This window comes from Triturus cristatus, chromosome 11 (genome assembly GCF_964204655.1).
Source record: "Triturus cristatus chromosome 11, aTriCri1.1, whole genome shotgun sequence".
Taxonomy (NCBI): Eukaryota; Metazoa; Chordata; class Amphibia; order Caudata; family Salamandridae; genus Triturus; species Triturus cristatus.
In genome coordinates this window covers 493,640,248-493,664,723 of record NC_140594.1, presented here as the reverse complement: position 1 = coordinate 493,664,723, position 24,476 = coordinate 493,640,248, and the positions used below count along the sequence as shown (strand labels likewise).

Sequence of the window (24,476 nt, the reverse complement as noted above, 5' to 3'; positions counted from 1 at the left end):
GATATCTGCTCATGCAGATATGTCCACACATGGGATATAGTGCACCGTGCCTTAGGGCTGTATGGCCTGTAGAAGGGGTGACTTATCTAAAGCTCATGCAGTGTCTGTCGGCACAGCACATAGGGATTGTGCCATGTTGACTCTTCGGTTTTCTCTGCACCAAGACACGCAGCCTGCAATGGCCGTTTGCAGTGTCAAGTTATGCTGCAGCCCTAGTGGACGCTCTTCAGTCCCTATGCTCTAGGTACCAGGGGTACCATTATAAGGGACTTAAAAGGGTTGCTGAAGTTGTGCCAAATGTGGTCTGTTTTTAGGGTAGGAACACTGGTACTGAGAACCTGGTTAGCAGGGACCCAGTACACCTCAGTCAAAGCTGCGTCAAAAACTAGGCAAAAAATTAGAGGTACTGCAACAAGAACCCAGTTTCTCACACACCCCCTAACCAAGAGGTAAAATGTGCTGGAATTCAGTTGTTAATGCTAATTACATGAAACGGATATTGGCGAATTCTGATGCTGTACTTTGAATGTTTTTCCAAGGGAGGATCGCTAGTCAAATTATTCCAGTTTGCACAAGAAAAACAAATTACAGGAGGCCTCTTGTCAATCTTTGTTGATTCCAGGTCACTCCCTCCACAATAGAAACACAAAATCGCACATGAAGAGCCCTCCCTGATTCCAAGTGAGGCAAAGAGTTCTAATACCTGTACAAGCATAAGTTAACAGTGGTATCTGATTTTTTTGGGTAAACATTGTGGCCTTATCTACTAAGATTTCACACAGCGCAACAACGGAATTGAATTCTTTGTGTTGCATGAAAGGGAGAAAGAAGAACTGTGTAAAATATTTATAAAGATATGGCACAGTTCTGCTCTGTTCTTGTGCTGGCTGCCTAGAGCCAACCCTGGCACGCTTTGTCATAGCGCAAGTGTGCCTGCCTTAAGCTTAGGATATTTTTTGTGCAGGAAAGGGTACCTTCCTTCACAAACACTATTCTTTAAGGCTCATTCATCTTTGTATGTGTGCTGCAGGATGCAGCACATATGCAAAGAGGAAGTAACAAAGAGAAATAAAGATATTTCTCCTCGATGTGCCAACCTCGAGTAGGCACAGCATTTTGGTGCAAACCCATGTTTAGAAGTCTTTGTAACTATGGGTTTGCTTCAAAATACATGGGTGAATGAATGCTCCACCCATGTAATGCATACTCGGTGCTATATACTGCCTTGTGTTTTTTCTGTGTATTTTTTTTCATGACTTTGTACAATACCAAAATAGATTTTGCGTCGGGGTTGCACCAAAAAAGTGATGAAACCTCAATGCAAAATCTTAGTAAATCTGGGCCTGCATCTTCACAATTTTCTCCTACACATGTTAGCAGTTCAAATATTCCAAAATGTATCAGGGGAAAAAGGTGCAGAAAACTTCGATACTTGTGGAAATTGGGGTGATAAGCATCCCTTTCTGCATGTAATTCCTCATTTCCCCAGGTTAACGCAGAATCAGAGGTACTTATCACTCCCGTGAAATACTCCACTTTGGGGAACTGGTATTTATTATTTGGTGCGATAATGTCCCTGTTTTGTGACAAACGTGGAACCATGTCCTAATTCTCTAAGGCATGTAAACTGTGGAACTGTGTATTTGAAAGAGCCTGTGGATGCTATCAGGAACGGCTTTAGCAGTGGTGTCACCCGGTGCGACAATATTTTTTGACACCCTCCTCACCCCAATGACCACCTTGTCTACAGATTCCCACACAACTAGCCGCCAACAGTGCCCATCATCTCTCTATAGCCCTTTTCTCACATGCATTTCATTTGCTTTATAGATCTACTCATACCAGTGTAGGGTGTCAGAGTGACATTGATTCATACATGTGTAAATCAGTCTATAGGAAATGTTACATAACACAATGAAAATTAGTAGATGTAGGAATCACATGTCATCCATACTAGCAGGCAGTAAGTTTTAAGTGTTTGGTCTGGAGAAGCACAAACTCATGTTTGAAAACATATTACAGTGGTTGGGTTGACTTTACTAATAGGGCTGTATTTCTACCTAAATGATCCTTTATTGCAACATTAGGATAATGAAAGACTGGGGAGAAAATACAACATTCTAACCTATACCATGCAGCTAGCATCCATCTTTTTGATGACAGTGCATAGAGGTCACTGTGCTAAATTACGATTCTAACTCATGAACTGCAAGTAACAAAAGGATCTCTGTGACCAAAGCAGTAACCCCCTGAGCTATCCACATAAAATACAGTTCTGTGACCTGCGTGGTACACATTCTTTGCAGCTGGCATATTAACCCTCTGTGCTACTTTATGATGAATTATATTAACATTTTTATTGTTGCTTGAAATCTGCTGGACACTAAAGGAATTCGGCATCAGGTGCTTTTAAACCCCTGAGTTTTATATTATTTTCAAACACAGAACCCCACTCCACTCCAAATTCAGGTCCCATCGCCCTAATGCTGGCCCTGCATGATATGATCCACACACATGTGGCTCACCACCCCCAACACACATTCAAACACTGCTGGGGTGTATGAAGAAGAAAAAGAAAAGAAAAAGGGGCATATTATCACCGGCCAGCGATAATTATCGCTGGCCGTGCTTAGCAATAATTTTATTAGCACAGGCTATCTCTGGAATTTATCGCCCTGGTAGCGCGTAATTAACAACGCGTTTCTCCTGGGCGATAAAAATTCCAGAGATAGCGAGGTTATCGCCGTTTTGCAGGGAACATCGCTGGTTTTCCAGCGATGTTCCCTGCAAAACGGCGATAACCTTGCTGATACGACCCACAGGGTCGTATCAGCATAATCCACCCCAATGTTAGGGATAGGTAAATCTGCATTTTAGCAGATGTTAGTTTTTGGAGAAAACAGCGGTTTTCTCCAAAAACTAACGTGTGCTAAAATGCTGGGCTAGCCGTGTAAATATCGCGATGTGAACATCAGCGATATTTGCAAGGTAGTCCATCCGGGGTACGCCCAGTGATGCCCACTTTGCATCTCATTAGAGATGCAAAGGGAGGCTTTGGGAAAAAGGGTGCTAACATGCGATTATACATGTTAGCACCCTCTTGTAAATAGGGCGATAGTTGTATCTCCGCTTTTGGGGCCTTTTAAGCCAAAAAAGCGGGGATAAAGCCCTTGTAAATATGCGCCAAAAATTGTTACAATTAAAGTAGTAAACGTTGTCAGTGGGTTACAGCAAGATAAAGGGAAAGGAAGTGAAATAAAGAGATCTAGACCATTTCTCAGGAAACGTGGGAGCCCGGTTTGACTCTAATGTGTCTTTTACCAAATTCTTCTCTTCAATTTTTTTCTTTGACATTTGATGTCTCAGGCACCCAATAAATAGTTGTGACGGGAATGCATACTATGTGTTCATTTACGCAAATAGGGGCTACTGGCAAGGGTTGAGACCATGAATGTGTATTCAGTAAATCCCTTCAAATGTTACAACACTCTGAAGCAAACACTCTTTATTTTCCTGCAGATATCCAGAAGCAATATGAGTGTGCAAACTTTGGGGAGCAGGGCATCACAGTGGGCTGCTTCGATGTATACCGACATGATATTGACTGCCAATGGATAGACATCACAGATGTTAAACCAGGAGATTACTTCTTCCAGGTATGGCCAAAAGCTGTATTTTGCACATTCTTAACTCTTCAAATGTTCTAGATTTTTTATGCATGAAGAAATGTCATCGAAATTAATGTTCTACGCTTCCATGTATATCACGATGTATATCGACAATGATATTGACTGCCAATGCATAGACGTGACCAATGTTGAAATAAGTAGTTACTTCTTTCAGATATAGAACAAATGCTGCTGTTTGAATGTTCTGAACTCTTCAAATGGCCTTTATTTATTACATAAAGTAAAGTCTTTGACATGTTCTTCACTTCGATTTATATAGGTATGATTTTCAATGCCAATAGGTAGGTGTGACTGGTGTTAAACAGAGAGATTGCTTCTTTAAGATAAAGACCAAAGGCTGCAGAATGTTCTAACCTTTTCACATACTCTCTAGTCATACTACACAAAAACAATAGGTCTCTTCTGTGTTTAAGATGTGTCAACCCTCACTCTTCAATTTCAAACTCTCAATCATGGACCAATTAGGACAAAAACAACGTTCACTGGCAAATGATGTATGGAAGAGATGAGATGAGTTCAATGCTTTTTCACTCACATATACACCTTTGTTGAGGAGCAAATTAAATTGGGAAAACCTCTGCAGTATTTCATCGAAGATGTAGCAGAACATATGTTTGTGCTTGGTCTAGTTTATGCTTTTATATAGTATGGCTTGGACGCTATCAAGATGCATGCGGTGTAATAGGGACATCAAGGGCAGGTTTACTAATTTTTCATGCAATGGAGTGCAGCAACCAAATTTCCTGTACTTTGTTCTACATGGGTGAAAAAGAAGTGCAGCGCCATACACATAAAGATTGGTCTGCTGCTGCTGGTCTTCCTGACTCCTTTGGTTCCAAGCTAGTGTAGCTACAAAACCTAAGGCCTCATCTTACTCACAAGACCATTTTATGGAAATATAAATTGTTGGGTTGAATGTGAATGTCAAACATTGCAGTGGGGTCTTGCAATTCTAGTTCACCCTGTTAGCAGACTTCCTTTGTGGAGTCAATCATCGTGTGGGATATAACGGTTGTAAGTCTAAGGCCCAGATTTACGACTGCTTTGTGTCACAAAAGTGACTCATATCTGACACAAAGTGTTGTGGTGGGGTTTACTTTCCAACGCAAACCAGGATTTGCTTTGGAAAATTTCCCAAAGTAATGCAAAGTTGTGCTATGTGATATTTTCTGCTACTTTGCGTCAAGGGGGCATTCCATGGGTGTTGTATGGCACACCAATGCAACCATCGTTTTTGGCCTCAATCCTTACCTCCTAACAGTCATATACAGGGATTTGCTCCAAAATCCTGTACCTCCTCGAAGCATGCGTAACAAGGAGAAAAATATTACATTTTTCCAACTTTGTATGTGTGGTGCACTGTACAGCACACGTACAAGGTGAGAAAGGTTTTAAAGGATTGTTTTTGTACCCCGAAGGGTCTCCTTTTAGTACAAAACCTGGAGGCATATTTACGAGACCCTTGTGCCACTGGCAGCGCAAATCACAAAATCATATCGATGAGGTCCTGCAAAGCCACTATGTGTGGCTTTGAATGACTGCATGGATATGGAGAAAGGCAAGACTGTGCAAATCGCTGTGTTACCTTACTCTGCGCTCGGGGGGCATTCCATGAGCATCGCAGTTGGTTTTCCCATGCAGCACCCATTGATTTTGACACTTCCCCAGATTTATGAGAGAATGTAAACCTGGGGAAGCGGCAAAACATTACGCCTCCTTGTTTTTTTCCCTTTCTATGTGTGCTGCATTGTGCAGCACAGATACGGAGAGGAAAACACCTCTTAGGATTGTTTCTGTGCAGGAAGGTGCCCCTTTCTGATACCCGTTGCACCTAACTTTCAGCAGTATTTATCTGGGGTGAGCCATCCATGTACATGGCATAAATGCCCTTTTGCATACGGTGTACATAACCACAGAATCAAGAAGTACATGTCCACCTACGTAGATAGGTTGGTGTGTTGGAGCTTTAAACTTGCCTTCCACCCTAGGTGTGACAGTGTCAGTTAAGAAGGGATCGTATCTTGAAAGGTTTCATGTATGCACTTCAAAACCATCTTTTACATGATTTGTTTTTCCCAGTATGAGATAAAGTTCCAACTAGGAAGTAATAGTTTTCCTCCGTCACGCACTTACCTGGTTACTCCTTGGTAGAAAGCCATTCTCATAAGACAAACGTACCTTTTATTGATATGTTTCCAGTTGCTCATCTTCTCGAGAATTTAAACTGTTCCGGCTCCAAGTATACTCCTCTTCACCCTTTATTAGGCCATGATCTGCATTTAGGGATCTAAACCTGCTTGATCTGATCAATATGTGTGAACCTAAGTTGTGGCTGCCATGGTGGGAAGGCCATGTGCGATGAAGGAAAACATGATTTGCTCTTTTTCAGAATGGAGTATTGCCTCCTCTTCAAAGGCGAGGTTTCTATGCTTCCGTCTGACGTTGCAGCTGTAGTGATTGCCACTCCGGTGATTGAGCCTCTCTGTAAATTGTCTATGTGATTGATTATCCTAAGTTTAGTTTCTCCCTGTGCTGTATTTTTCACTACATGCAGTTACATTTTTTGTGTGCATTTTCAAACCAGTTTTAAGCTCAAAGCACAGGTTGGCTCCAAAGCGTCTCTGGGAACTCCTCCTTTTAGACTTTTCCATGTCTCTTTTAAGGGTTGACATTCTTGGTGTTCTAATGCTTGCTTCGAGGCTAGATCAAAGTCGATCACCATTATGGGGTCAATCATCAGAGTGGGGTTGGTCCTCTTATAAAGGTTATCCCTTATCATGGGGCCAAAGCTCCATTTGAAGCCCATTCTTTCATAGCTAGTCCATTGGCCTTTACTAGAAGGTGTGGAGAAGACCCTTGGTGTAGTGTCCGTCCTGGGCAGTATAGGTTTGTGGATGCCCATGAGAATCATCTCAGGAGCCAGAACCCTGTTAACGGCCTGGGGACTTGCTCTGCTTCTCTGTGTCAACATTTATGATGTTAGATGGGTCATCTCTTCCGCTTCATCGCCAAATAGTTCAGGACCATCAAAGTCCTCCTCATAAGCACCATGAGGTGCCTCTGTCAAAAGGTGTCTCTTTAAGGTGTCGGAACAATCTGTCCCTTCAATGGCAAATTCGTTGTTTGCATCTTCAAATTGTAAACATAATTGGGATCCCTCATCAGACCTTATAAAAGTCATACCAAAGAATTGAGGGGCATATTTACAGGGGAAGTGGTGGAGTGAGGCGTTAGCCTTTCTGGCTTAATGCCTCACTTCACCACTTTAGAAACGCAGGGCTGCACCATATTTACAAGAATATGCTGCAGCACTGCGTTTCCCCCTGCACTGGTGCTACACTCACCAGCCTAGCGCCAATGCAGGCACCCTTGCACAATAGTTGAAGGATGTCTGCGTGCAGGGGAAAATTGTTTATGTGGCGGAAGGTCCCCCTTCCTGCACATAAACAATCTTTAAATTCCGTTTTGTAACTTCTATGTGTGCGGCTTAATGCATCTCACATGAAAGTTGCAAAACGGCATTTAAAAAAAATGATTTTTTATGTGTTTATGGCCTTTTTCTGTTTTCATGTGTGCTGCACAACGCAGCACACATGGAACGTCCACAGCAACACCCATTGCTCTCCCCTTTCCCGCTAAGTATAGCGTGAAAGGGGGGCTTATTTACAAGGCACTGTTAAGCCACGTTAAGTGGCTTAACGCTGCCTTGTAAATAAGGCGAATCCCCTATCGCCACAGGAAACGTCTTAAACAGTGATGTTCCTGTGGCGATAGGGGCTTCTAAATATGCCCCTGAGTACTATAAAATAAGCAGAATTTAAAGAGTATTTTACATGACTTCCCCTAAATAAGTCATTCTCATGAGACCTGCCCCATTGATTGTCAACTAAAAATTTTAAGTAAAATGTTGTTATCCTGCATATTTTGTTGTGTCATTTGGCTGGTGCCTTTTTATTGGTTGTCTCATGTGCAGTTTCCAGTTGGAGCACTCTGAAATAGCTCCAAGCCTGATAGTGTAAAAAAGAAGCCTAAAATGGAATCTAGTTTTTTACAGACACCGCAGTGTCGGCCTAAATGGCTGCACCAGTATATTAGTTCCTATGAGTGTTTAAATCGTAATGCTCCACTTTTCGTAACCTCACTGCTAAAGAAGTCACGCTATACGAGAAGAAAACTTCTCTTAGAATAAAGAAATAATGAAAAGGAGCATATAATCAAATATAGTACATTTATAGATTATAAACAATATCAAATTCATGCGATTTGAAACAAAATTAGAGTGCGGGAGTCTTGAAATTTCTTTTCTTCATATAATCTTTATTTTCATTTTCAATCAGAAGCATAAAGCTCAGCCAACACGTTTCGTCCAATAGATGGACTTCATCAGGGATGTGAATCAGATCACGAAGATCAGCAAAGCAATCTACGAATGTGAAATCTTGAAAGCCAAGAATCTTGTGTTGTCTTGTTAATAATATATATCCAAGTTGGGAACAGCTCATGTAAATCACCAAACAAGATTAGTTATCTATATAAATATGCATCAATATTCCAATCGCACCAATGTCTTCTGAATTTTCTAAGGATTATTGCCTTCTCTGCATGCCAGTATCATATGAAGTTGTGCCCAAAGTATTGTCCGTTTGACGGTACTTTGGGCACGGAATGGAATCTATGTGCTGATACATTGTGGGTTTCGGTTTGGGACGTACTCACAATTTATTCTCTGCATGCTCTAACTGGAACGGTTTGAAGAAAGCAAAAAATTTGATATTCCGAACCTAACATTAGATGTCAGTAAAGTCCATAGCATTTTAATCTAGGGGACTCCACGCTGCAAAAGAATTGTAACAGGTAAGTAAAGTTTTCCACATTCTGCATAAAGAACACCACCTGGAATTTGGGAAGCACTTCAGAGACAATGTACTATAATATACTCTTGCCTCTTTCAGCAGAGTTCACTGTGCATTTAGTGCACTTCGGCTTAATGGTAGCCCATTGCAAGCTACTCATTCTCTCTGGATGAATCCTTGCAAGAACCCATGTTGTCAGACCTCGCCAAACATTTCATTTGGCTGTACCGTAGTGAGTGGACAACTATAAATGGGGTCATTTTTTGGAAGGAATAAAAGAAAACCAATAGCAGTAATATGGCACACAAAGCACCGTTGCAAATGCTCTTTCATAATCTCATTAAATCGCCACTGCACACATTTTCTCAGAACTGTGCATTTTCCTCCAGGTGGTCATCAATCCCAACTTCGAAGTGGCGGAAACGGACTACACGAACAACGTGATGAAGTGCCGGTGTCGCTATGACGGACTGCGCATCTGGATGTATAACTGCCATATAGGTAAGAATATGGATAGGAACACATATGATGGAACTCAGGGCAGACTCAAACATCAAACTAATAATCATGTTGCAACGCCACTCAACAATGGGTGAGCCATTTTCTTTTCTTGGATTAGGTGCCTAGTTACGCCCTGACAATCCGGAAGGCATGTTGCCAAAAGGCAGTAGTTGAAGTGCATTATAAAAAAAGTATGGGAACTGTAATGGGGCACACAATTGGGGCTGGGTTAGTGGGTGTGTGGGTGGGGTAAAAGGCGTGGCTAAAAAAACAACATTACATAACTTTTTTCAGTCTTTCACCTCTAGGAAACCACATACACAATAATGAACAGATTCAATGAAAAAGAAATGCAAGTTAGGTTAATCAGTTGGAAATGCACTATTGTACATTTTGATACGTCTATTAGTTAATGCACTGCAGAGGTCTGTGTGTGTAACCAGAGAGACACAGAATTGAATCCTGATTGGTGGAGTGGAGAATAATGGCTTGGGTATGTTTAATACTACAACGTCACAGTCTGTGACTGAAGGTACTGTGAATATGTAAGTGATTATTTTAAACTTGCATCTCACACAGTATAAGATAGACTGCTACAAAAGGCACAATAGTTCTAAATTAAAAAGTGTTTCCAAAATATAGATTTTAGTAATACCCAGACTGTAAGTAGTGCATTTTTTTTATATAACTGTCCTTTAAAAGCACAAACTTTACAGCTCAGCTGGTAACTCTCTTACAATAACACTCAAAAAGAATAAATCTGTGTCATCAGAAAGCGTCAAGTGATTCAACCACTTCAAGTCAATACTGCTTCCAAACTCCCTTTACATTTGCAGATTAACCAGTTGCACACATATACATTTCTTTCAGAAGAGCAGACACCCTGACAAGAAGGCTTGTTTCTTGCTTAACTCTCCGCCCCCCCTCTGGATTCAAAGCACAAGAGACTCCCTGCCTTTCATTTCATCTGAAGCATTTCAATTGTCAGTATTTCTACTGTAGTCCCGGTATGGCTGTCTTTTCACAAATAGTAGAGAACTGTTTGTCTAAAATAAAAAAAAAGTATAGGCATGTCGTGCCCCTCAGATCCCGCCCACTGCCCAGGGCCGGACTGGGAACCCAAAGCGGCCCTGGCAGTTTTGTAGGACCAGCCGCCCTCTCCCCCCAGAGCTAGTGTGAAGCAATGCCACATTTGGTACTGGAGGCCGATATTGCAGCACCGCTGCAAAACCTGCCCCCAGTTACAAAGTAAAACATTCCCCACTGCTGCAGAACTGGCCCCCACCCTTCAAGCCTCCCGGGAGAAACGCTTGATGCCCGCTACAGCCCATCCGGCCCTACCACCGTCAACAGTGCCGGACTGGGAAACCAGAAGCAGTCCTGGCAAAAATGTTCAACCCAACCTCACTCCCTTCACCTCCTCACACAATCTCTCGCCATCAGGGTCGAACTGAGAACCAAAATCGGCCCTGGCAAACTGCTCGGCCGCCCCCCCCTGTGGAGCAGGGAAGGTGCGGCCAAGCTGTTTGCAAGGGCCGGTTTTGGCCGATTTTGTTACAGGGGGCCGATATTGCCAGCCCCGGTAACAAAAACGATCCCCAGGGGCCCAAAACCGGCCCCCAACCTAGCGGCCCACCAGGGAAACACCCGGTGCCCGCTATAGCCAGTCCGGCCCTGCTCGCCATACATCTTCTCACTCTCTCCTTCTCTCCTCTTTCTTCTCCCTCTTAGACCACTTCCTATCTATGTGCCCCACCTTGAAGCCTCCCTGTGCCCGCTTCAATTATCCTCTGGGTAGCTGGTGAAACTGCGAGAGGCCCCGGGAGCGGCCTCCTCTATAGAACCGGCCTCCAGGCCCTTCGGTGGAATAAAAGGCCTGTCCGACTCTGGTTGTCATTGCTTGCATGAGGCTAGAGACCCTTGGCTTGGTAAAAAAGTGTAGCAAGACCACTTTAACAAACTTACTAGTTAACGTGCAAAAGTCACGGAAAACGTATGGTATTTTAGGGGGAAAAAATGGGTACCCCTGAAAAACGCATACTCCCTCTAACCCCCGTCTGGCCTATAAATTCTTTCACTTTCACATGGATAGAGTGAAGTGTGCAAGGCCGGATGCTGTCCGACGGATGTAGGTTTTTGGCTTACAAAGACCTAATTATAAATAATACCACCTTCAAGACTTTAACAATTGGCGAATTGCCTTGGAATCGTGGAATGAAAAGCTCTGCCTCCTTCAAACCCTTCCCCTTTGTGAAGTTCGGAAGGGTCATCTGTGAATTGAGACGAAACATGTTTTTATTTCTATATCCCTCGTACTCTGTCTCAGCCCGTTTAAAGATCTGAAGATTACAAGCACCGACTCCTGCTCATTTAAACTTGTTTAAATCTCTGTGGGGCAGATTTGCAAGCCCCTTGCGCCACTTTTGCGTCACTTTTCCTATTTTAAAAGTGACGCAAAAGTGGCACAAGGGGCTTGTAAATCTACCCCTGTGTGTTTAACAGATGAACTAAAAGTTCAATACACATAGAAAACTAAAAAAAAGTTTCAAACCAATCGTATATACAGTCACGAGGCTCTTGCGCCATCTAGTGGCTCTATGTAGAGGGCATATTTACTTTAGAACTGAGAGTGACATAATCCATCTAATAACTGCCAAGAGTTTCACAAGTCGTTTTTACAGGGCACTTGTGCGTGACACCAGCGGCGTCACTAGGGTTGGTGTCACCCAGTGCGGTAACTCATGGTGTCACCCATGAGGTCCGCACCTCCGCACCCCCCTAGTGACGCCACTGATTTTAGGGACGTGCTATAATGAAGACATTCTTCAACAACCAATGGGAATCACCCGTACATCAGGCCGAGTCTCGCACAGAGCCTCTTGCTCACTGGCCTCCCGAACATTACCTCTCCCCAGTTCACTCCTAACTTTGAAATGGAAAACCCGTAGCGCGCACAGCCCCAGCGCATTCGTCTCTGTTGGTTTACAATTCTAAAACAGTTTTTGTTCTAATTCAGTCTCGGTCACGACAGCACTTAAATATGTGCTATTAAAGTGCTGGAGATTTCCGCAGACCTGTTTGCGACTTTCCACAATTTTTTTTCTCGGCTTGACAGTCTCTGTTACTTGATTTTATCGAGCATTGTAGCAGAAAAGCGATTTAGGAAGAAGACGTGTGCCGTTGTGATGCGGGCTTCTTGTAAGCAAGCTAGAATAGTTCTGTGCCAGAGATCTGCTTTTTACTGACAAAGGGGCATCCTTTTGCAGCAGGCATAAAGCTTTTTATTGACAAGAGGGCTGCAGGGCACACAGGCCTGCTGCCAGAGGTCGTGCCATCGGTGCACCTGGCTGTTTTTATAGACATATTACAAACTTCCACTGCAGCAATCGATTGAAGATGGACGCTGTTGTAAGAAATCTGCGTTCTCGGGCCCGCTTCTTCACCAAGAGGAGATACCCTCACACATTTCAATAGCAACAAATCCAATAATGTCAGATTCTTACGTGTTGTACATCCTTCATCGTCATCCTCTGCAGTATAAAGCGGATAGGCGTGGACAACGCCTTTATTGCTGCACGCGCGTTGGATGATGTACGTACTCAGTATAAATAGAGCCTATAGTAGCGCTATGATTGGATCGACTGTGATCGCTAGTTTAAGGATCACACTTCAAGATGGGGCCAAGCAGTACCGCTTTGGACTGCAGACGAGAGGGTATAACTTGAGACTTACCCTAGTATATGATAGCATGGGACACGAGACACCGCAGTGCGGAGTGCCGCATCAGCAGAGCGCTGCCATGCTGTCTCAGCCTGGGCTCTGGGCGCGGGGCTCACCCGTGCAGGCTGGTCCGCGGGCGGGGCGGGGGTCCCATTACTGGAAATTTTGGTGTCACCCCATGTAAGGGTGTCACCCGGTGCGGTCCGCACATCCCGCACCCCCTAGTGACGCCACTGCGTGACACTTAATTTCTTTATTAGCAAGACTCTGGCACTAATTACAATTGCACAGCTGGGAAGGTGATTTTTATCACAACTTAAAATCCAATACCACGGTGATTGGAATTTTTACAGTGGCGGCACCTCCGCTAAGGCGGATGAGTGTTGTCTCACTGCTTCAGCTGCAAGCGGAATACAAAAATAAAATGATAATAACGTTCGGTATTATCATTTTGTTTTGTGTATTCAGCTTGCAGCTAGGGCCAAGCGGGCGAGCCGGGACTGCCCTCGTCATAGGGGGAGGAGTGGTGGCAGCACCTAAAGTGTGCATTGGCAAGCCCGAGTGGGCCGACCAAAGCGTAATGCACACTCTGCATGTTCTGCACGCAGTTTGTATTACAGCCTGGGTGGAGAACATGCACAGCCTGCCAGCCCCTGTCTGAGGTGCCAAACTGTTAGTCGGGGCACTGGCGTAACGAAAATTGAGGGGGCCTCCCTGCACGGTATGAAGATTGGCCCCCTCCAGGCTTAATCAGGAGCTCTCTGGCCAGAGTGCAGTGCCGAGGGGGCCTCCTGGAGCTTGGGCCCCCCCGCACCACGGGGGCTGCGGGGGCCTGTGTTATGCCCCTGGGTCGGCAGATTCTAGGAGGCTGTGTGCTTCCTGGAGAGATGAGGACGGAGAAAGAAGAGTTGGCGGCCAGCGGTAAAGATGTAAGTATAATTAATTTTATTATTCCCTCCTTCCTCTTTTCCGCTCTCCCCCGACTCATCACCCCTGGTCGTTAGCAGCCGCTACTGGCTAATCATTGCTTATCATGAGTTGTGCCCTTTAAAATTGTAAATAACATACAGAGTTTATTGATTTGTGCACCATATTTCGCATGTATACCTTTTTGCCAGGTAACATTTGTCAGGTTTCACCTCCTGAAGTTTTACCTGGTGAAAATTGCAAAGCATGTGGTAACTACCAAAAAACTAGTAGTTCTGATTCTTGTGCGAACAGTAGTTTCCACAGGGATCCAAAAAGACGAGGCCACTCATAATGAGGGCCATTGTCTTTGATTGGTCATTTTATTCTAAGTCATTAAGTAGATATAAGGATTTTAGGGCCATATTCTTAATTATATTACGCAGCAAGTCACCTTGATGTGCTATGCTGCATGATAGGGAAGGGGCAGGAATGTGCCGTACTTAACATTGCACAGCACATTCTGCCTATTTCCTGCTCTGGTGCACAATGGCGAAAGCCGCCTGCTTTGTTAGAATTGTTTTTGTGCAGAAAGGGGCACCTTCCGGCACTAAAACAATCCCCAAAGGCATCCTCTTTCTATATGAGCTGCAGGATGCAGCACACATAGAAAGAGGAAAAAAATGAAGGGAAATAAAGGTACTTCTCCTCTTCACTCCTTACCCAGGTCTATCATTATGGTAAATCTGGGAATACACCAAGATCCATGGGTGTCGCATTGGAACACCCATAATACACCCCCCTGGGGCTGAGTATTGCAACTCAGCAAATTGCGCTGCGTTGCCTTACCCTAGATTTATCAAGCCACTCAGTGCCATGCAACTGGGCCTTGCGTGGCTTGATAAATCGAATCTTAAGGTTTGCATCATTTTTGCACCCTGTTACCTGGTGCTAATCCGACGCAACCCCTTGATAAATAAGACCCATAATATTTAACCACGGGCACCTCCTGACTCCCTACTTGCCTCTGTGCCCGCGTCAGTTATAGGGTGCAGGTGCAAAGGCAAAGTGATACCTCTTTTTAATGTATCAATGTCCCCATGCACATGAGGGACATTCACAATTGTGCCAGAAGAATCCATATTATAGACATGCATCTACTTCCTCTTCTAAAGCAAAGTGCATCCCGGGACTAGAAGAGAGTGCTGACGACTGTTGCGCACTCATGGCATTCTTTTTTTAAAACATCCTCTAGAGCACTTAGGCATGGGCTCTAACCTATGCCATCGAGAAGAATAGCACATTTCTATTCACTCAAAAAAGTGGGGAGAGACGATAACTGTTCACCACTGTAACACTAGACGTTGTCTGACTGTAATCACCATAGTGTCTTTTTTCATAACAAATGTGCTAATGCCGACTGTTCTTTCATTTGTTTATGTTCAATAAAAAGATATTATAAAAAAAAAAAAAAAGCGGGGAGAGGACCAATTCCTACCCCAACATCCCAAACTATCAATATTCACACAAAAGATAGGTAGGAAGGGAAAGTGTGGTTAAATGATGCAAGTGGTATGTGCTCAGTTTGAAAAAACTGTGACATGCTTCATCAGTGGGCTTGCTAACTAACACCCTGCGCAGACCAACACCTGGGGTGGAGCATAGGGGAGGGGATGACAATACAAACACATATAGATAGTAGCGGGAGCAACAATGAAATGTGTGCAGTTAGTGTATTAAAACTAGCTTAGTTATATCCTTGATTACCCTTTATTCCTGGATTAACCGGCCAGGATTAAAAGAGAATAGGAAGGTGGCGAAATAAGAATATTAGTACCCATTGACATGTTTCAGCCGAATTACAAAAGCCCTCGGTTCGAAGGTCTGGACAGCTTTTGTCAGGACCTCTCGATCCCCTATTTTTTTTAGAGACCCCTCCTGCTGACCTACCACAATCCAGTAGGTTAATTTAGAGTATTTCCCTTGGTCCTTTTTAGGGGGCTATGTAGGTCACACTTCAGTGATATTGAGTTTTAATGGTGATAATGCTCAAAATGGCGTGAGAGTAGGAGCGGCTCCCTGTAGTCACATATTCTGCAAGGTGAGAGCGCTGACTCGGCAAAGCTCTCCTCAGGGCCCCTAAAAAGGACCGAGGCTGAGAAGTATTTTAAAGTGTGTGATAGCGTGTGATAGCATTTTAAGTTTGCAGTTGAAAGGGCCGGGCCCATACGTTCTGGACATACTCTAGAATCTCAATCTTTTTTTCCCCAGCTTTTTTAAACTTTATTTTGCATGGTTTGTTCCCAATAGTATGATTCTAAAAATAAAAGTATGCGGTACAGAGCTGAACAACATACCATGAACAAAAAGAATGACAGAGATGCGCCCATCTAAAGGCTGCATGAAGACTGATGACTGAGGCAACACCATCACCAGGTCTGCTGCATAAACATGGACGTCCCCTGTCCCACCCGCACTCCTGATCTGATCACGGAAATAGCACAAGCATCATGGCACCGGCCACCCTGTATCCTTAAAACGGAGTAGGAAAGAGAAAAAAAGGAAAAACAAAAACACCAAAACGAATGTATCCCTAAACTGAAGCCTGGGCAATAACAGGCATGCGCAGCTTCAGCTGGTGCCAAAGTGGGAGCGGTACTTAGACTACGGAAGTACCACAACCAATCACTCAAGTCGTCACAGTCTCTTCCTTTCCAATCAAGCCCAAGACATTCTAAGCTTATGACGACCCCACTAAAGAACCGGGCTCTTGCTAGACCCCAAGGTCATGCCAAAGAATACAATGCAAGGAAGCAAAGCCAGTCTTTCTCTCCCTAGTGCTTCTCTGAGTAACCCCGCCCCGAAAGCAGTTTGCCTGGTTTAAGCACTGAATTGCAAATTTTGCTCAAACTTTTAGTTTACAAAGATCAATTTAAACCATCGTTCTCTTTAAAAAACAATTCATTCCACCTTTGAACAATTAAAACCCCTGCCATGCATGTGTAAATCTGACGGACTTGAAATATTGATAAAACAAACCAAAAGAAAACCCAACCTGAAGCCAACCATTTCATTTCATGCCAAGAGAGCAACATGCACATCAGGAATTAAAAAAAAAAACAAAAGGAAAAGAAAAAAACGACATGTGGCAAACACAAACCTATTCATACCCTACCCACCCCCACAAAATGTCATTAACCTTATTGCTTGCACTAGCTTTAACAAAAGTGGCACACAAGCCACCTCAAGTCCATACTCTCTCCTGCATTTGAAGGGTCCTCCGGGGTTCCCCCCTCCCTCACCTTAATATTCCTTGACCAGTGACTTGGGACAACGCATATCGGTGTGCCAATCACAGTGGGTGGAGCTAAGGGGTGAGGGGGGTCACAGTACACGGGGTTTAAGGTCACAGTGGGCGGCACAAAGGGGGTCAGAGTGCAAGTCCAATCAGGCCATTCCCTTTGCTCATTTCCATCGGTCTGCCGGCGGCACCTCGGCAGTGTGACCCAAAGCAGGCAACCCTGCATTCTGCTGCAGGAACTTGGGCCCACATTTATCGACGCTGCTTGAAGCCTTGTGAGCCATCCGGACCAAGTGGCTGCCTGATCACATTGTTGGATGGCCGACTGTCTTCTGTCTGGGAGATTCTCGCTGGCATGTCTACCACAGGCTTCTCCTGTTCCTCCTCTGGGCTGGCACTCCCCAAGATTTGTTTCCTGGTTTCAGCGTACTCCGCCTCTCTCTGTGCCAGAGATTTCACGGGGAATGCTGGCTTGTTGCCAGAATGGGCGTTGCTTGCCAAACCGTTGCTTGTGGGTCTCTTCAAGATTCTTATCTGTGGAGGAGGGACTGCATGAATTGAGTCGTTCTGAATCACAATCGGGGTTTTAGAGGGAGGAGACTTAGACTTTCTTTCCTTTTGTGTGATCTTCAGCTTTTTTTCCAACCTTCTGTCTATTTCCCCGCTGTCAGCCGCTTCTTCCCAGCTCTCTGCGACCTCCTCATCTTCCTTTCCCCGCAACCATAGAGAGAGCCTCTAGAATCTCAATCTGATGGTTCTTTTTAGCAGCATGTAAGCATAGAGGGGATAAAGTAGGTATTAATACCAATCAATTTAACAGGAAATTCTCTGGACACAGTCATCACAGACAACTACGTAAGGTTAGTTAGTATATTACAAATCCAAAAATACCTACACATAAAACACCTCAAAACAAGAGTTTAAAAATACATGGTAATCAGCATAAAGCTAAATCTGTGAATTAAGTTGATGCGATACAACAAGCCCATAAAATTAACTCAAGAAATAGGAGGTAGAGGATCAGAAAGCATTAATCTATCCCTACACTAACACTAACATGTCATCCCTCGTTAAGCATCATCAGGGAAAGCAATAAAATGGTGCCAGTATGTGGAGTCTTCCTAAGAAGTTTCTCCACCATCGACGGGTCGGATAGCATAAAGCTATCTAGACAGAGCTCGTTCTAAGATGCTCTCTCTCTGAAGGCAGAGAAGAAAGAGCCACATTCTCTACTGAAACATCGCATTATTACAGGAATTTTTCCCAAGAGTCCTTGCAGGTCACGCCAACCGCTCTGAACACAACCTCAAAGGTAATTTTCCATTGGATAGCAGTGTTTCTGAACTGCAACATGTTGACCTTGATTCCCAGGCCTTCTCCGGTATGAAAACACAACAATTTAACTTATCGGCTTGCGCTTATGATGTATCTCCTTCTCTTCTTGCCTGATCATTAAAACAAAGACATTATTCTATCTAACAGTGGTGCTTCTTCCACCTGCAACACAAAACGTGAGAAAGAATGGAATCCACAGCACACGCAAAATTCACACTGTTAATTCTAATGTGAGAGCTTCAGGGGAAATTGCATTTCAGGCCTACAAATTCAGCCAACATAAGGAAATGGCATATGAATTTAACGAATTCCTTAAGAAATTAAGGCTTGCTCAGTTAATTTTCCTACCTCCATGAAAAGTGACACATTAACAAACACATTTGATAAATGAATGATTGCCAGTTGCACAAGTTCTTCACGTTAATGGTTTCTGCTGGTTACATTTACTTTCTACGTTAAGTTTTCAAGTTACTATTCAATGACCTAAATACATTCACGTTTCGTGTTATTACATTTAAAATTCTAAAACTTCATGTTAATTCGACAAAGGATTACATGCAGGTGCGCTCTACACGTGTGATTATAATGCATCTAGTTTGTAGAGTGGGTTTAACCTGTTTTGTTTGTGTTAAACTGTCTACGTTGCTGCACACTTGGGTTTGGGTTATTTTAGGGTTTTTATTGTTCATGGTTAGTGCTATTGTAACCATTGCCCCAGGTTACCTGATTATTAGGATTATTTAAACATAGGCCTTATGGAATCCAGATAAAGGATATTGTCTCTTTGTGGCTAGAAAGGGTATAGGGCCAGAAAGTCTGCTAAAAAAAACCCATCTAAAACAGGAATAGAGAGATACCTCCCTCACTTGCAAGTTAAGATAATCTACTCCTGGATTAAAAACCCACTCCCTATTCCTCCCTCACAACCACTACACAACCCTACAACACATCTTAACAACCCTACAACACATCTCAACATCTCACTGTAATTTCTCATTGTCACTTTTTCAAATCAGACATGTATCCATATTTACATCCTACCTATCCCACTTCTCTCCTTATCTTCCCCCTAATCCTTTATGCACAGATGCACACCCCTACCTTCTCTCCTCACACACTGCTAAACCAACTACCTACGGTAATCCCCAAGTCCTTGCTCACCCATTTACACCTCCTTTGAAATACGAATACTACACATCTATCGCCTCCACTGTCGATCCTCCCACTCACATCTACCACACTCTATTTATACCACCTTCTATCTCTTCCAATGCTGTCACTCCAATCTCACTTCCTACACCATGTTCTAACTCCACCCTAGACACCCACCCCAATCTAGCTTATGTATCGTAACATGCCTCAACTCACAACTCCTCCTCTTAACTCATCTAATCCCTCCCTCCACTTGCCATTAACATATCCTTTAACAAATGTATTATACAATACTACCTCAACCGTTAATAACCCCTCACTCCCAAACACATTCCAAACAGACCACCATGCACCAATGATCCTCAACTAACACCAAAACTAGCATCATCACCAAAAAGATCACAGACCTTCCCACCCTCACCACTCACAAACTCCATCTAATAATTTCTTTCTTCAACGAACACCTAAATCACTCAGCACATCTCAAGAATACACAAATCCACTGATCCACAGCTTTCATATCTGCCCGTCAATGACTCTCATCAATTGTACATTTTAAAGCATTAAAACTAGACCACCACACTCCCCCCTCATACCCTTTCCACTTTTAACAAACTGAAGAGGATGAAAAACGACACCAATGACATAAACTTCTCATCCGAACTTAACTCTGTTTTAACACCTCCTGCACCAACAACAAATTCAGACACACTCTCTCTCCCTCCCTTAAAAAGCATATAACATTTCCTCTAATAAACCTCCTTGAGCAACACAGAAAAGGCGAGGAATGTCACAATCCCAAAATTCAACAGCAAGAATATTCTGCATGTAAATATATGAATCAATAGCTCCCCTTTCCTGAAGGCTCTTCACTGGCTCCCAAAAGCAAAAAAAATACTCTTCCAACTTCTGTGCATCACAGAGCTATTAATGGCAAAGGACCAAAATGTATTCAAGCACAATTCACAAAACACTCCCAACCCAGGAACTCATGTTCCAGACTGGCACCTAACATTTTTCAAACCTATTTACTCACCCCACTCCCATAAATCACAATTTTGCCTCCTTCACTCTGTTTACTTATCCCACTTTTCCCACTGGTATGAACTCATTCTAGTAGCTACAAGTAACTACTATTAACTTATTCACCACTAAACTCTGGAGGAAATGCTTCGGTTTCCCCAGAACACATGAACTAACTCAATAACCAACAAATGACGCCTGAGGGTAAGTATTTTGCAGCCATGTTGTACTTATTTGTTTATTGTGACTACTGGTATCGTCAAATAGTGCATTGAATGCAGCAAACATGTATTTGAAACTGCAGTCGAGTAGAAACCCAATGAATTGACTTTACCAAGAAAATGACACCCGCGGCTGATTTAAACCTTTAATGTACTCCCACATTTTACGCTCTTTGGTGACCAGCTTCCTTTTTCTCTTTCAGGTGGCTCTTTCAGTGCGGAGACCGAGGATAAGTTTGAACATTTCAATGGACTTGTAAATAACCAGTTATCCTCTCGATAAAGCATCAAGTCGCCCCATTCCTTATTTAATGACGCAGACCTGCCCTTCCGTTGATGTTCCCTTGATCAAATGCACACGGATAAAAATGGAACTGTACAATGAGGATGCAATACTGTTCATCAAGTCTCCAATATGATTCGAAGTGGCCTCAGATCCCCATCAGACTGTGCATTTTCCATCTGTGATACGAAGGGGACATTGTTTCAGATTTGAGTTTCCACTGGCTTTGTGCCTACCAGAAAGTCCTCCGTGGATTTTGTGCCCACGTATTTCCCTGAATACGAAAGAGAAACAGATTTATTTATGATGTTTTACATTACTTTTAAAACATTTTTATGCAGTACAAGTCCCCTCCTCATTTTAACGTATTTGTTTGTTTGCATGAAGCCATCTTGTAAATAATTTATAGTGCAGGCCCTTTTCCTTATGCTCATGGCATCACTCCTTTGACACTTGTATGTGGTGTGTGTGCATGTGTCCTACATTGAGCACCAAACCTTTAGTATTGTTGGACCCCCTAGTCCACACCTAGTGGGACTCAATTTTAGATATCATGTGACCTGTCAGCGAGCACAGCCCGCTTACACGTTAAAGCTACCACTGTTCTCACAGGATCCACCACAAGCAACCTGTAAACATATTCTTCTTATGCACCTTGTTCATATTGTTCAGCTCTGCTTTTTTCCTCACAGTTTTGAACTCTTTACCTTCCAAGTCCACCTAGCAATGTGACCTGATACTGAGTTGACCATGAAAACGACCAAAGTTTTTTCAGTCTGAGAAACAAGCTTGTAAGATAATTGCAAATCCACTCCGCTGCTTTGGAGAACATCATGCATTGATATACAACACTGGAGCGATGCCAACTTTATGCAATTTATGCGTTTAGCGGAGACGCGGCAGCTGTCGTAAACCTAAAAAATACTAAAACACAGTTCCAGACCATTAAGTCAATATTTCTGTTTTCCTGCAATTGGAAGATTCTTAATGTAGTACCTTGTTACCTTCCTTTTTTCTAGGTGTATTGCCTATGCAACATGACAAGTGTCATGGTTTAGAAACAGGTCTCTTATGCGGGATCGTCGATGTCCCACTAATGTTTGCTATTAATGATGTTGCACCAGCTCTCAAGCATATTCAGATTTGCAGAATCTTTTTCTTTCTTCGACCCTAACACAGACACCAAGAAGCAAGCATTTGACCTCTTTTCTACACTGTATCCTTCTTCGTGGTACTTGATGCCTGCACTTTTATTGACCATATCCACCCACTTGTCATTCCGTCGTGAAATGCGGATACTTCTAAAAACCTTTTCCGCCTAACTGCACCCACACAACCGATGATCTTACTTAACCACAAAATATACTCTTGTCTGATGGAGTTCTAAAGACTGGGCTTGAAGGTTCCCAAACTCAAGAAGACGCAAACACCTTACACATGGCAATACAGTCCTATTCATATCTCTACTAACAGAAATACATTAGAAATAGGGGTTATGTGTGGCGGCCGCACTGCATAACTTATGCACTTTGGGCAAATGAACAGCATTAAGAAGTGCAGCATCACCAGAAAGGTAGAAACATCCCCTACAAGAAAACAAAAAACGAAATTCACAAGTATTCCTTAAGTTTATGTTGAGAATCGTGTAGTGCCCATTCCACACTGGTACTCTGCCATTTTTTGTGGCTTCTATATGGTGCTAAATTTAAAGACACAAGTCTTAACCTGTTTATTTTCATAGCACTTTTTATGTTTTCTTGTATGTACACAGTCTATTGCCTATCGATACAAGCACAATACATATTTTTGTTCACTTACCAACATTTTCAGGGTATCCTTTTCACAGTCGAACAGAATCCTTCTCTCTACCGAAATTTTCGTTAAGCTGTGGTTCTTCTATTTTTGTGAACAGAATCCTTTGCTCTACCGAAATTGTCTTCAAAAAATGGTTCTTTTATATTTTAAGCATGCTATTTACATCTGTGCCTTATGGTTTACATACAACTACAACACAATATTTTTTTCTGCATCATCGTCGTATAAAATAGGACATAAGTTATTGACATTTATTCTCAGAGATATTGAAATAAAATCCTTTCCTGATTCCATGGAGGCCACTAATCAGCGTATGTAATTGTTTTTTACAGTTATATTTTTTGTAAATGAAAAAGGTGCTTATGAGTGCTCCTCTGTTTTATGAGGACACATAGTGTATCACCTGTGAACACTTTCACATACTTGAATGCAAAATGTCTCTTTCTTTTCCGAATAAACACATATCTGATGTATAGTGTGTTTTCATGGCCTTTTAATTCTTTGAGGAAAGAAATCTCAAAATGATTACTGTGGACATGAATGGGCCTGTGCAGGGTGAGGTATTTATTTAACACACCAAGTAAATACCTATGCCCTGGGTGTGGCATTTACTTGATGCTGTAGATACTGCATTACACTTGAAAATGGAGAATTACATTTGGACTCTATGTTTATGTCACCAGATTCAGCATATAATGCAGTTTTGCCCATGGTTTTCCCCAGGTAAAGTTCAGCCGAAGCGACCTGCCAGAATCTGTCCCAGGAAAATTGTGGAGGTGCCATTTTTATCACAAAAATCAAATTTTCAATCAGTTTCCAAATTCCTTTGTCTGCTTACCTGGTGTCAACACTGACATTTTTCATAGATTTATATACCTAAAGAAATTCCCCATCGATGGACTAGGAAAAATTGGTCCATTATTACCACATTAATATTAAAATACATTTAGCTGATTATCCAATCACTTAATTAAGCGATTCTCAGCCAGTGGCGGCTCCTCCGCTAAGGCAGTATAAGAAAAGGAATAATAAAATGATAATAACTTGATCTTATTATCATTCTATTTGTTCCTGCTGCGGCAGCTTTGGGGGGCATGGCGGGGCTGCTCTGCTCTCAGAGCAAGGGGAGGAGTGGTGAGCACACTCTGTAAGTGCGCATGCCTTTTTGGCCGGCCGCCTCAGGCCAGCCAAACAGTCATGCGCACTTTGCATGTTCTCCACCGAACCTGCATTACAGCTTGCTGCACTGCATCAACTAGACAGAGCACGAATGCGCAAAGTTTATTAACATATGGCGCATTCCTGCTCTCTCTCTGTGCTTGCGAATTGAGGACAGTCTAGCGCCAACGCAGGCATCCTTGCTTCATCGTGCAAGGGTGCTTGCGTTGTAGGCTAGATTGTTTTTGTGCAGGAAGGAACACCTTCCTACACAAAAAACAATTCTTAGAGGCACTTTCCTCTTTTAGGAGGAAAAACGAGGAGAAATAAATATATTTCTCTGTGTTGCACCTCTATCTAGAAGGTGTAGTGTGTTTAGGTAAATCTGGGAATGCAGCAAAATACACGGCTGGATGCATTAGAGCACCCACTCTCCACCCATGTAATGCCTTCCAGGCTCAAAGTAATGCAAATCCGAGACTTGCACTGCCTTGCGTTACTCCAGATTTACCAAGCAAC

The 24,476-nt window shown here is 43.0% G+C and overlaps 1 protein-coding gene and 1 pseudogene across 1 annotated transcript in view; one reads left to right on the top strand and one right to left on the bottom strand.

Moving 5' to 3' along the window:
- Positions 1 to 23,272, top strand: part of LOXL2 (lysyl oxidase like 2) — a 377,239-nt gene extending 353,967 nt beyond the window's left edge. Inside the window, exons 12-14 of the mRNA XM_085633231.1 lie at positions 3,520 to 3,656; positions 8,932 to 9,043; positions 20,905 to 23,272. Coding sequence (XP_085489357.1) covers positions 3,520 to 3,656; positions 8,932 to 9,043; positions 20,905 to 20,984 — 329 coding nt within the window. The 3' untranslated portion in view covers positions 20,985 to 23,272. The remainder of the gene's footprint in view (positions 1 to 3,519; positions 3,657 to 8,931; positions 9,044 to 20,904) is intronic.
- LOC146784468 (SUZ RNA-binding domain-containing pseudogene) lies at positions 16,930 to 18,659 on the bottom strand (annotated as a pseudogene).
- Positions 23,273 to 24,476: the final 1,204 nt, after the last annotated feature.